At 53.1% G+C, this 13,740-nt stretch overlaps 1 protein-coding gene across 8 annotated transcripts in view; it reads left to right on the forward strand.

The window, feature by feature from the left end:
• The window catches only part of CDH23 (cadherin related 23), a 423,400-nt gene that overhangs the window by 382,612 nt on the left and 27,048 nt on the right, over positions 1–13,740 (forward strand). For 6 of the 8 annotated variants that reach the window (XM_033209267.1, XM_033209271.1, XM_033209272.1 and 3 more), the window contains 7 exons: positions 4,271–4,492; positions 4,781–4,900; positions 5,883–6,063; positions 10,895–11,028; positions 11,496–11,705; positions 12,236–12,343; positions 13,587–13,689. In XM_033209267.1, the coding sequence (XP_033065158.1) occupies positions 4,271–4,492; positions 4,781–4,900; positions 5,883–6,063; positions 10,895–11,028; positions 11,496–11,705; positions 12,236–12,343; positions 13,587–13,689 (1,078 nt within the window). Of the gene's footprint in view, positions 1–4,270; positions 4,493–4,780; positions 4,901–5,793; positions 6,064–10,894; positions 11,029–11,495; positions 11,706–12,235; positions 12,344–13,586; positions 13,690–13,740 lie in introns of those variants that run through there. The other 2 variants (XR_004436645.1, XM_033209275.1) reach the window with 2 other exon arrangements.

Here is a 13,740-nt window from a genome sequence, read left to right on the forward strand (position 1 = left end):
ACTCTACTTGATCGGCAATTTAAAGCCAGTTCTACAGTCCCCCAGTCCTTTTGGAGAGACGATTATTATTGCTGCAGCCTAAGAAGTAGATCTACCTCTAACAGCGTGATAGACCTTACCGTGGCTTGCATCTGCCCTCAGCCACCAGCCTTTGAGTGGTCAGGGGACAGAGACTTGTACCTTACATCATCCAGCCAGACCAGGGCTTGGTATTTGGTAGGCACTCCCAGTTGTGGAATGAGTGAGTGAATAAGTGAATGAATGAAATCTGACATTGTGAAGAGCTAGGCAAGCTGGAACCAGTTTAACTGTAGATTCAGAGCCTGAGGCACCCTGAGTGCATGCACGCACACACACACACACACACACACACACACACCCCAGATGCAGGACTGCACACCAGGATCAGCACATCCCTACCCCGGGACACAGACAGGTATGCAGGCAACACCTGTTGGCATGCCCCAAAACATATCCTGCAAGCTCCCCTCCAGCAGAGTCCTCAGCTGTCAGCCGGGCTGTGCCCCGGCCCTCCCTCCCTGGTGGCTGGATATCTGCAGGACACTCTGAGGCACCCTAACTTCTAGTGCCTCTGCTCTTGCACCCACACCCAGCACTGCTGGCATCAGTGGAATGTCTCTCCCCTCCTCTCCAAATTGTTCTCATCCCTCAGGGCTCAGCTCAAGTCCTCCCACTTCACAAAATGTCCTGACCCTTCCTTTTCCCCCAGCAAATCCTTACTGTCCACACTCCCTTCAGCTACCACCTCCAGCCTGAGATAACCAAGCAGTTGGTTCTTCTTCCGGCTCTTCTGCCCTCTGGAGCTAAACTACAAACCTCTCCCTGATGTTTCTGAGTCCCTAGCACAAAGCTGGGCGTGGAGAAGGTGTTTATTGCACTCTTATCTGAATGGACAACCTGATGAATGAGTGAGTGATTATGTGATGGAGGAGCTGAGGTGATAGTGGCCAGGACCAGGGATCGAAGGAGTGGAAGAGCACAGCTGTTTTACTCAGTTTACCCCAGTCTAGCTGAAGCTTCCAGGGGTTTTTCTGGCCCTTTAGGGATCTTGGGTTCATAGGTGACTCCTAGGCTGAGGGGCAGAGGACACCCAAAGTCTGACTGGGTGAGGAACCAGGGTAACAGGACTGAATGGGAGCCAGGAGTTCTGGGGGCTTTGTGGGTGACCTGATCCAAGTCATGGGCTCTCTGGAGGCCCTTAGCTCTCAGGGCAGGAAAGGCTACAACAGAGGAAGGCTGAGGCATCATGTTGTTACTAAGTGACCTTATGCAGGCCCAGTTCCCATGGAGCCAGGGAACTCCCCCAGGATGGGAGCTTCAGAGGCTGCCAGGACATAACCCAGGTCCTTGGGCATGCTCCTGGCCTTGTGACTCCACTTCGGGAGGCAGCCCAGGGCCCTTCCTGCTGGCACAGTGTGAGCTCCCTTCCACCAGGGGAGGTACAAAGCCAACTGAGATCAAGTGGACACTGGGCCATTCTCACCCTGACATCCTCTGGCAAAAGTGAGGGTGGTCCCTTAAGGGAAAGACCCTAGAGCACCACCCCATCTCAACCCTTCCTGGACTGGCCTTGCTCAGGACACCCTTGAAACCAGACTCCCTCTGTCCCAGGGCCTAGCAGCTGGGAAGAGCCTGGAATTAGAGAAAGGAGAGCAATTGCCCTGCCAACCCCTTCCACAGGGGGCTAGAGCCTCTGAACTAGGCCCAGTTCCCTCCCCCTTTTCACTTCCTTTCTCCCTGCCACACTGCCCACCACTGAGCCTCCTGGGGTTGCATCAGGGTGAGACAGGCATTGCCCAAGGACCATGGTCCAGAAACCTCAAGCACTGTTTCCTCAACACCAAGACAGGACAGGAAGGGCTCAGCTTAGAGGGCCTTTGGAGCACTGACTTTCTTCTCCCTCCAGAGACCAGAAGAAGTCAAACCCACCTTCCCTTCTCAAGCCCAGACCTGGTCTCAGAGCAGGAGGGGCTCCAAGGCACAACTCTGTTCAAACTCTTCACTCCCCGCCCCTGCAGCCTACACAATGGTTAGACCCACTTCCAGGGAGTTTGGGAGGTGAGTTTGGGAAAATGGGAAATGTCAGCATTCCCTCCCCAACAGAGAGGCTGGAATTCAACCCCTTTCCTGCAAGGTGGTGCTCTTGTACTCTTGCCGGCAGGTAAGGAGACTCAGGAGGGCTCGAGGCTGGGCCCCTCACCAGTAGTGAGTATTCACAGCTGCCTCCAGGTCCTGCAGAGCCACAAGATGGACATGGTGGCTTTCCTTGACAGTCATCTTTATTTGAATATTTGGGGCCTCCACCACTATTTTTAAGGAAAACAAGCAGGAACAATGATGGAGAAGGATGTAAAATCCACATGAGCTTTCGAAGAGAACATGAGAGATTGCAAAGATATTTCATTCTGGAGACAAATCATTTAGGCCAGTCCTCAGACTGTGTAAATTCCCTCTCCATTCTGGTGGAAAAGTTTGAGAAATGTTAAAATAATGCATTTTCCCCCATTGCATGCTTGTTATTTTAAGATTCGTTGAGACCCTGCAACCCAAAGGAATGCCTCCCTAATGGTGGACTTTAGTCCACTTAGCTGATGATAGCAGACCAGAAACCCAGAACATCTGAGCTAGAAACAACTTTAGAAATCAAGCCAGGTCCTTTATTAAACAGACAGCAAAGGTCCAGAGAGGGAATGTGACCTGCCCAAGGCCACACAGCTCCTTTTCAAGGCTGCCAACCCTACCTGCTTTGGAAACCGTTTCAACAAACACCCAGTACCCTCCACCCCCAAGATCCAGAGCTGCATCTCAGAGGAATCATTGCCTCCTCAGGGACAGTGACAGCCTTCTTGGGTCCTGATCCCCTGCCCATCTGTCCATCCTTCCATTGGTAGCTCCAGAGCCAGCCAGTCCCAAGGAAAAAACTATGTGCAAATTGCCTACACTGAGTTGTCTGTACCACCTGCTTTCTGTTCTCTGGCCTGGCAATGGCCTGGCAATGGCCTAGTCACGTTCTCTCTACCCAGACACCTTTGCAATGATTAACACCTTATTGTTTTATTTTAGTCACTCATTATGGTTTGTATTAGTTAAGGTCCTTACAGGAAACAGATGGCACACTCAGAAAGGGTTCAACTGAAGAGACTGTAATACAGGGACTGTTTAGGAAGGCTGGTGAAGCACCCAGAGACTATCACCAACCACAGGAAGCCTCTACCACTCATGAGTCCAAAGGAAAAGAAGAGGAAGTGATGTTCTGGAGCCCAGTGAAAACTGGTGCTGTAAAAGGGGGACCCCTGTCTCTAAGCAGGAGAAACACAGCCATGCGCAGAAACCGCAGTGAGGAATGGAGAGAGTGTGGAAGAAACACCCCCACCTCTTTCTCCCTGTTGCTTTCATCCTCTGCCAGGGCCTCCCATTGGCCATGCCCAGCAGGAAGCTGGATAGCAAGAGAGCCAGGGTAAGGCAGTCAGTCCACAAGGGACATCTTCCCAGGTGGACAAAGGCAGGCAGGAGCAAGAACCATTTCTAGTTGATTCTTGAGTGCTGATTGCTGAGTTCTGATTAGCTGAATATTATTTGTGGTCCAATTGACCCAAGCATTGGCAGAGATGGCGGATCACATGAGAGTATGTTGTAGAAGCTGTTCTTGTAATGAAGTTATGTTCTGTGAGTCTTATTTTTCACAGGTCAACAAATTCTGCCCACGAAATTGCCACAAACCCAATGTCCTCCTTCTGAAAATGCTGAAAATATATGTATTTCTTTCACTTACATGAGATGAAGCTTAAATACGGCATTGGGTCGAGTGTCTCACATTCTTGCCTCTTGTAATCTGGCAGGACACCTAGGCTCAATAAGACACAGGCCCTGGTAAAGCTCTGAGCTGGGTTGACTACCAGGGTTCATCCCATATGCCAGTCTTAATCGCTAGAGCACTGTGCTGACAAGGATCCCAAGTTTGCATCTGGCCTCAGCAGTTCTGTGATTGATTAATGATGTCCGCTGGGGGGTCACAGACATAGGAGTGGTGGTGCAAGTGCCATCTAGGACAGAGCAGTTACCTTGCTTTGGCTTTTGGTGGAGCTTTTGAGCTTTCTTTCTCTGTCAGCCTGTGACTTCCCCCATGCTTTCTTCTCCCTTGCCCAATCTGTGTGAGTCACATTGAGTTCAGCCCAGGAGAATGGCCATCTGGATCCACCTCAGTCCCTCTGGCCACCTGACCAAGGACCTGACGCACTCTTTTCCACAGGCCACCACGCACGTGTACGTGACCATTGTGGATGAGAATGATAACGCACCCATGTTCCAGCAGCCCTACTATGAGCTGCTGCTGGATGAGGGCCCAGACACGCTCAACACCAGCCTCATCACCATCCAGGCACTGGACCTGGATGAGGGTCCCAACGGCACAGTCACCTATGCCATCGTCGCAGGCAACATCATCAACACCTTCCGCATCGACAGACACATGGTCAGCAGCTGATGGCAGGATCAGGACAAGGGGCGAAACCTCTCCAGGGACTGGCAAGGAGTTCAGTGACACTGTAGGGGGATGGAGCAAAGATGCAGTCTAGGGGAAAGTGTGAGGGCACTCAGTGCGGGAGGATGAAAAGTTTGGTGGAGTGGAGCCAGGGCTAGGGGGGTAGCAGTGGTTCCTCATCATGGCTCCAATGTCAGGGCCTACTTCCCAAATTGGTCAGAGGGTGCCCCAGACCTACCATCCTTAGATCCATCCTTCTCCCTTCCATGTGTCCCCTAGGGTGTCATCAGTACTGCCAAAGAGCTGGACTACGAGATCAGCCACGGCCGCTACACCCTGATCGTCACTGCCACAGACCAGTGCCCCATCTTATCCCGCCGCCTCACCTCTACCACCACGGTGGGTGTGTGGGACACAGACCCAACCTGGGCTTGGAGGTGGGGGAAGGACAGGACCCAGAAAACTCCAATGTGGGAATAGGTTAGGGGAAGATTGTCCTAGGGAAATGCCTAAGTCCAAGACCCCTGTCCTAATCTCAGCAACTCACTCAAACTTGCTGTGTGACTTTAAGAAGATCACTGAACTTCCCTGTGTGGCTATATGTGTCAGACAGTTGACAATCCTGCCCTCCTCTCCTTCATGGGAAAACCATGAACTCTGGGTTTCAAGTCTCTGCTCTTCCACTTTCCAGCTGTGTGACCCTGGGCAAATTGCTTAACCTCCCTGCTTCCATTTCCTCATCTGTGAAAGGAGGACAATACAAACTATGTTTCAAGGAGTGAGAGGAGCAAATGAGACCTCGTAAGACAACCACGGTGCAGCAACAAATAGAAGTTTATAACAGTACTATTGTACTATTACTGCTATTTTTTAAGACAGATTTTCACTCTATCATCCAGGCTGGAGTGTAGTGGCTTGATCACAGCTCACTGCAGACTCCACCTCTTAGACTCAAGAGCAATCCTCCCACCTCAGCCTCCCAAGTAGCTGGGGCTACAGGCATGCACCACCATGCCCAGCTAATGTATTACTATTTTATTTTTTGTAGAGGCGAGGTTTTGCTATATTGCCCAGGCTGGCTCTGCCTCAGCCTCCCACAATGCTGAGATTACGAGTGTGAACCACTGTGTCTGGCCAATAGCATTTTTATTAATATGATTATTATGCCCATAAAAGGCTTTAGCAATAATGATAACTCATCCACATGCATGGCTTAAAAGGCCCACCCGTATCCGACATCCCATGTGATTCCTCCACCGGCCTCATGAGGCAGAATTGTCAGGTCCATTTCACAAAGGAAGGAACTGAGGCCCAGTGAGTGGTAGGCCCAGCACAAAGCTGGCTGGGGTGAGGCCCTGGCTAAGCTTTTCCACCATCTCAGGTGCTTGTGAATGTGAATGACATCAACGACAACGTGCCTACCTTCCCCCGGCACTATGAGGGACCATTTGAAGTCACCGAGGGCCAGCCGGGGCCCAGAGTGTGGACCTTCCTGGCCCATGACCGAGACTCAGGCCCCAATGGGCAGGTGGAGTACAGCATCGTGGACGGAGACCCTCTGGGTGAGTGGGGCTTGTGCTGGGCAGTGGGGGGCATGCCACCCACAGGGTCTCACCTGCGCACCCACTCAGGGGAAGATAAGAAGGGAGGTCTCAAGGCATTTGGCCCTACCACTGTGTGATTTTGTCCTCTCTGGGTCTCAGTTTCCCCATCTATGACAATGATGAAAATAATCTTCTCCCACCCCTTCTTCCCAGAGATGTGGTGAGAACACCCTATAATCTGGGAACAAGCGCTGGTGGTCTTGGAGGGACACAGACGCCTTTAAGAACAAGATTTTAAAATGCCCTGTTTTATACCCAGAGAAAGGGCCCCAGGGCAGACAAGGGAAGCACATCCTTACAGTGCGTGCAGAACACAGCCCCCACCCTCAGGACCCCAAACCCACACACCAAGGGAGCGCCTGGCTTGCTCTGCACATCTCATGGTCACCCATTCACAGCCCTCTCCTTAGATGAAGAGCAGAGTTTGCCCTGGCCTTGAGGGCAACTTCTCAAGTCCATTTTCACTCATTACTATAGAGTGGGAATCCCAGACCCAAAGAGGCCAGCTAGGGTCAGGCAAGGAGACTTCATGGGAGATGGTGTAGGAAAGAATCAGGAGCGGTGGGGACTGTGCAGCCACAGCTCAACTCCTACCAGTTGTAGCTGTGTCCGGATCCCAGCCTGGGAGTGCCTGGGTCCATTTTGAAAAGAAAAGCAGAAATCCAAATCTTCGTGAAACATCCTGATTTTTTAATTGATCGTGTAGTAAATATTTATTGAGTACCTCCAGTGTGTCAGCCATGTTCCAAGAGCTGGCGATACCAAACAGATGCAAATCCCTGCGCCATAGAACATGCATTCCAGTTGGAGGACATGGGCAATGAACCAACTGACTAAGTAGATAACTTAGTATGCTGGGAGGTGCTAAGGGCTATGGAGAAAAATAAAATCAAGCTGGAGGATGGGGAGTGTCAGGGTGAAGGCAGCAATTGTAGGTTGGCAAACACCTGAAGGAGGGCAAAGGTGGGTCAAGTGACATCTGGGGAAGAGCATTCCAGGCAGAGGAAATAGCAAGTGGAAAGGCCCTGAGATCAGAGCATGCCTGGGAGGTTCACAGAGAAGCAAAAAGGCCTGTGGCTGGGGGAAATTTGAGCAAAGGGAAGTGTAGGAAGAAATGAGAGCAGAGAGGTAATGGGGCCAGATGTTGTTGGGCCTTGAGAGGCATCATGAGGGCATGGCGTTTGCTCTGAGGTGGGAGCCCTAAGAGGGCTTTGAGCAGAGGAGAGACATTATTTGACTTAGGTTTGACTTAGGTTTCAGCAGGACTACTCTGGTTCCTGCGCTCAGAACAGACTGGAGGGGTGAAGGAACAGGAGCAGGGAGGCCAGGCGGGAGCCTGCTGCAATCACTCAGGCTAGAATGAGGTAGCTGGGACAGGGTGGTGGCATCAGAGGTGGAAAGAGGTGGCCACCTCTGGTGTAATTCAGAGGTGGAGTCAGTAGGATGTGCTAACTGATTAGCTGTGGGATGTGAGAGAAAGTCAAAGGTTTTGGCGTGAGCAGCCTGAAAGATGATGGTGTTGCCATTGACAGATGGAGGGGCTGCTGCAGGAGGTCGTGGAGGGAAAGAAGGGTCCGTTCAAGATGTCAAGTAGGGGTTGTATATACAAGCCAGGAGTTCAGGAGAGAGGTCTGGGCTGGAGACGGGTATTTGGGAGTTGTCAGCATAGAGGTATTTAAATCCAGGAAACAAAGAGCAGTGTGACGATCCAACAGTGAACCCAAGGCTCGCTTGCAATTAAGAGGCTGGCAGAAAAAGCAACATCCTATTTGTGGAAGGCCCAAATGAGAGAATGAGAGCCCCTGCTTGCCAGAGCTTATGGTGGGTAACTCTCTTCGGACGTGCTACCCTTTCGGGTCCCAAAGTCTCTTCTCTGGCCAAGCACTAGGCCTTCCCATTTGGAAACCAGCAGAGCAAGGCCCTTTCTCTTCTGCTGTTTTCACAAACACAGAGATTTTGTAATTTTATGGGAGTCCCTGGAGCACAGGAGGATGCCAGCACCTGGTGGAGAGGTAGGTGCTGGGCAGAAGGCTGAAGCCCCACCCCATGAGAGGCCCGCTGTGCACCCCAGCCTCAAGGCACAGAGCGCAATGTAGACCTCCATGCCGTGGCCTTTAAGTCACAAGCAAAACTTCCTGGGTTCAATCCACATGTAATTGGGATGAGCTTTAGGAATCTGGGACCTTGTGGGGGAGCCCCGGCAGACTAAGAGACAGACCCCCAAAGGAGTGAGAGATGTCTAGGAGTTTCCTGAGGCTGACCTGGGTGGGAGGCTTTCTCCCCCAAGGAAGGAAAAGTAGACATTTAGAGCCCAAAGATAACTCTGGGGTCACTGAGCGCCACCCGCATCTCACAAATGATCAATGAAGGCTGAGAGAGGTGACGAAGGCCTGATGGTGCTGCTGACATGGGTCATGACATCCATTTCCCACATCTCCTCCCACCTCGGGGTTCATGTTGGTCACTGAAAGGTTGACAGATGCTACAGTCAGCGCCGCTGTCTGAGGAGAGCTGGTTTCACAGTGCACCACTGCATGGAGGGACGTGCCTGGGACCCCAGCTTAAAGGTCGCCTTCCCAACACTGCAGCCTGAGGCTGGAAGGCTGCTTTCTATAGTGAGACAGATGCCAGATTTCTGGGCATTTACCAGCCCCGCTGAGCCCTGAGGAGGAGCTGTGTGCTCAAAGAAGAGCTTGGAGACAGGCCACGTGCACTTGAGCCTTTCCCGCGAGCCCCAGCCTTCTCAGTTGTCCTTTCTGTTCACGCCCATTCCTCGGACCCCTTTCCTACATCCTTATCCTCCCTAAAAGCTCCCCGTTCCTTCAGAGGCCTACCTGGGCTCCCTTTTGGGATCAGCACACACAAGGTGGGCCAGGCTTTGTCCAGTACCAGCACAACCCCACGGTGACATCTCTCTATTAGCCCATTTTTCAGATGAGAACATCAAGGCAAGGCTCAGTAACATGCCCAGGGGCACACAGGTATGAAGTCCAGATGCAGACCTAGATATGATTGGATCAAAAGCCTATGCTTTAACCTCCGGTCTCCAGAAGTTGTGGAGGGATGGGGAAGTCTGGCCCCGGAGCAAGCTGCCGAGGAGGAGAATTTGCACAGGGGAACTAGGCTGGCCCTGCCCCTGGTCCCTTGGGCCTGCCTCCCTGAGCCTTCAAGTGAGTGGTGATGGTGTCTCCTCCTGACTTTGGAAGGAGAGCAGGAGGCCCTCTGCCTGCATATGACCAGGGCTTGAGACAGGGCTGGGAAACCCCTAGAAAGGGAAATCCCCAATTCTTTGGAGACCTTGGGGTGTTAGGCTCAGGAAATCCTGCTTTAAGCAGCTTCTGCCCCCCAGGCAGGGTGAAGCCCACTGGGCGGGAAGAGCCTGGGAGCAGAAGGGCTGGTGGGAAATCCCAGCTGCAGGTGGGACTGGGAGGGGCTGTTTTTGTAAATCAGAGTATTAGGAGCTGGGGACAGGGAATTGTGAGTAGGATGTGAAGAGGCAGGCAGAGAAAACTGTGGGGGAGCCTGGGCCCCTGTCCTTGCCTTGTCCTGTGTGCTGTGTGTCCTGGAGCAAGTCAGTGCCCCACTCTGGGCCCTTTCCACCAAGTGTTCAAAGGGAAAGTGAAGGAGGTAACTAACCTTCTCTCCCTTCCATTTCCTGGGGGAATGCAGAGAGGTGGCTTCTCTTCTGCAGGCTCTCCCAGCTCCCTAGCTCACGTCCCCCTGACTTTCTTCCTGCCAGAGCCACAGCCCCCACCATTCTTGCCTCTCCAACTGGGCTTGCACTTGCTCACTGGTTTCTTTCCCTCTGCCTCTTCCCTCCACCCTCCTTGTTCTAACCCCTCCCCGGTCAGCTCTGAGTGGTGCTGTCTGAAAAGAACACAAGTCCTGTATGAGGCAATGGGTTAAGATCAAGAGCACTGGGTTTGAATCCTGGTCTGTCATTCACTTGCTGTAGGAGTGCAGGCAAGTGGCAGCCCTTCCCTGGGCTCCTGGTTCATTTTCCAAAGGACACAAGGGACTGGACAGTCTCTGGGCTGCCTTCCAGGTCAGCATCTGAGAATCTCAGGTTCTTGCTCTGGACTCTCAGACATCGGGCCCTGCAACCCAGTCAAGAAAAGGACTCTGGGGCCACAGAGCCAGTGAGGCTCTTCAGAAATGTCAAGGAAAGGAAATCAGGGTCACCACAGGCATAGGGAACCCACTCTGCACTCCAACTATAGCTCAATATGGGGACTGAATAGAGGGCATTGTGAGCTTCCCTGCCCCTCATCCGTCCCCTTCTGCCTGTCCAGTGCCTGCACATTCACCATTAGCAAAGCATTGCTTTGTGGTCAGGTCTGCCCTTCCCAATATCCTTTTTCACAAGCCATGGCTTGTGGGACGGATCATACATTGCAAAGCGCCTGATGCCTTCATTGATCGAGTGTGCTTAGACAGGGGGCGCCAGTGTAGCAAGGAGCCCCCACTTTTTCAACATAACTATCTTACTCAGGTCAGTCTCTGGCCTGCCTGTGGCCCAGGGAAGGAGGCTGCTTGGTCTGGCACATGGGAGCATGAGTGGCCCGCATCCACCTTCACCTCTGGTGGTGATCTGTTACCATCCACCTGCACATCTCAGTCCTTGCAGTTCCCATGAGGAACTGAAGCTGGGGTCACTGGAGGACCCAGGCCCCAGCTGTCCCCCATCTCTGATGAGTGAGGTTTGCTAGAGGAAGCAGGAGAAGTCCTGGGGTCTCTGCAGTTCCTGCCAATGCCCGACTAACTCAGGCCTCTCCTGGGTGGCACCCAGGGGAGTTTGTGATCTCTCCTGTGGAGGGGGTGCTGAGGGTCCGGAAGGACGTGGAGCTGGACCGGGAGACCATCGCCTTCTACAACCTGACCATCTGTGCCCGTGACCGGGGGGTGCCCCCACTCAGCTCCACAGTGAGTCTGGGGGCCCCACCCACTGGCTTCACCTCACTGCGCCTGTACTTGCCACAGAGATTCTTGTAAACATTGTTACCCTTGTGCCAAGAGAGGCCACAGGTTGCCCTGGAGCCAGGCCAGGCCTGCCCCTGGTGCCCTTAACAGACCTCTCACCACACCCAGCACCTCTCTGGGGATGCTGCCTTTCAGCGCCCCCTCTGCACCCACCCCTGCCCCATCACTCCCTTCATCACTGCCCCTCCTCTGCCTCTGCCGTTCCTGCTTCCCTCATCATCCTCTTTTCATCTTCTTGCCTTTTTAATGTTCTTTTTCTTCTTTCTTCCTCTCCCCATTTCTCTTTCTTCCCCATGACCAACTGCGCCCTCCCCCACTCCATGCTGCCCTTGGCGAACCTCTTCCTCGGTTGCCATGTGCAATATCCCTCACTCTTCCTCCCCTCCCTCCTCCTCCTCTGACTGGCCCAGATGCTGGTGGGGATCCGGGTGCTAGACATCAACGACAACGACCCTGTGCTGCTGAACCTGCCCATGAACATCACCATCAGCGAGAACAGCCCTGTCTCCAGCTTTGTCGCCCATGTCCTGGCCAGCGACGCTGACAGCGGCTGCAACGCACGCCTCACCTTCAACATCACTGCGGGCAACCGCGAGCGGGCCTTCTTCATCAATGCCACGGTAGGGCCAAGACTGACCCCAGGGAGCTTCCCAGGGTTTCCAGTGAAAAAGAGGACCCTGCCCTAGAGGCTTTTCTGCTGCCACTGTCTGGGCTCCACCAGGCTCCCGTTCCTCCACTGGGATGAGGACATCTCTGTGGGAAGCATGAAATCTTGGATTCCCCAGTGAACCATCTCTGGAGTCCACCTAGAGCCAGCCCTGAGGCTTGTCATGTGCAGAGATGGGACCAGAGCCTGTGGGACCACTTGGTTTAATCAAGACGCACCAAAGTTCTCACTTAACCTCTTGAGGTGTCTGTAGCTGGCCATCAACACCATGGGGTCTTCAGAGGGCCATCCCTTAGAAGCAGTAAGGCCTGGGCATCAGTGGGTCACTCTCGCCCTGGTGAGACCCTGCCAGCCCACATTTTTTATCTTCTAGACCATCTCTTAGGCAATTTAGGGAGGCTAGGCGGAGCAGTTGGCATCTGTGGGCCAAAGCAGAAAGCAGGGAACGGGTCTCCATGCAGCTCACCACCCTCCACATTCCAGACAGGGATCATCACTGTGAACCGGCCCCTGGACCGTGAGCGGATTCCAGAGTACAAGCTGACCATTTCTGTGAAGGACAACCCGGAGAACCCACGCATAGCCAGGAGGGTGAGACTGGAGGGCACTGGTGGGAGTGGGGCTAGGAGCTGGAGGTGCGTGGAGAGAGAACACATCACCCCTCCTGCAGGCAGCATGGCCAGGCTTAGATGCGCAGGCTTTGGAGTGAGCACCTGCTGGGTTCAAATCCCAGTTCTTCCCTTCAGTAGGTGCATGGCTTTGGCGAGTTAAGTCCTCTTGGCCTCCATTTCTCTTCTGCAAAATGAAGATCACACCTACCCCAAAGTTGTGGAAAGGATGAAGGAGCCAATATACACGAAAGCCTCAGCACAGTGCCTGGCACGTGACAAACACTCAGTGAACATCAACTACCATTGTTTCTGCCCCAAACCACTGATACCTGGACACACACTGCATTTGTGCATGGAGCACATGTGCCTGCATGCACCCACAAGCATGCTCTGAGGTCCTCGAAGGGCTGCGTTTTCCAGGTGGCTCTCCCCTCAAAAGCCAAAGAAATGAGCTCTTGATTAAAGGGAGGTGGATGTTACAAAGCAAACAGTCCCTTTGTGTTGGGGATCAGCTCTGTCCTTCCAGCCCATGAATCTGTAGTAGATCCCTAGCCAGGAGCCTTCGGGCCCAGTTCATCTCAACTCTGCCCCTGACTAGCTGTGTGGCTCAGCCAAGGTACCCCTCTTTCTGGGCCTCAGTTTTCCTATCTGTGTAGCCAGAGGAGACATCAGGCTGGAGAAACTCATAAGCTATATGCGCCTCCCATGTAGTGCTCCTCTGCTTTCTACTCCCTTCTTTTTTTTTTTTTTTTTTTTTGAGACAGAGTCTCACTCTGTCACCCAGGCTGAGTGCAGTGGTGCGATCTCGGCTCACTGCAAGCTCTGCCTCCTGGGTTTACACCATTCTCCCGCCCTAGCCTCCCGAGTAGCTGGGACTACAGGCACTCGCCACCACACCCAGCTAACTTTTTGTGTTTTCAGTAGAGACAAGGTTTCACCATGTTAGCCAGGATGGTCTCGATCTCCTGACCCCGTGATCTGCCCACCTCAGCCTCCCAAAGTGCTGGGATTACAGGCGTGAGCCACGGTGCCCGGCCGCATTTTTTCATGTTTCTTGCCCCCTTGTATGTCTTCTTTTGAAAAATGTGAGTTCATGCTGGTGTGGGTTTTTCTGATCATCCACCTCTGTGCCCTGATCCTCCACCTCCCAACCCTCCTCCCACCTGGGTGGGGGGTACTTTGCTGAGCATGACCTACAACCTGCCTCGTTCTGCCCCTTGCAGGATTATGACTTGCTTCTGATCTTCCTTTCTGATGAGAATGACAACCACCCCCTCTTCACTAAAAGCACCTACCAGGCAGAGGTGATGGAAAACTCTCCCGCTGGTAGGTGCTAGGCCCGCTTGGGAGCTCTTGCTGTTGCCAGGCACCACTGGG

The sequence above is a fragment of the Trachypithecus francoisi genome, unplaced genomic scaffold, assembly GCF_009764315.1.
Source record: "Trachypithecus francoisi isolate TF-2019V2 unplaced genomic scaffold, Tfra_2.0 Lachesis_group9, whole genome shotgun sequence".
Lineage (NCBI taxonomy): Eukaryota > Metazoa > Chordata > Mammalia > Primates > Cercopithecidae > Trachypithecus > Trachypithecus francoisi.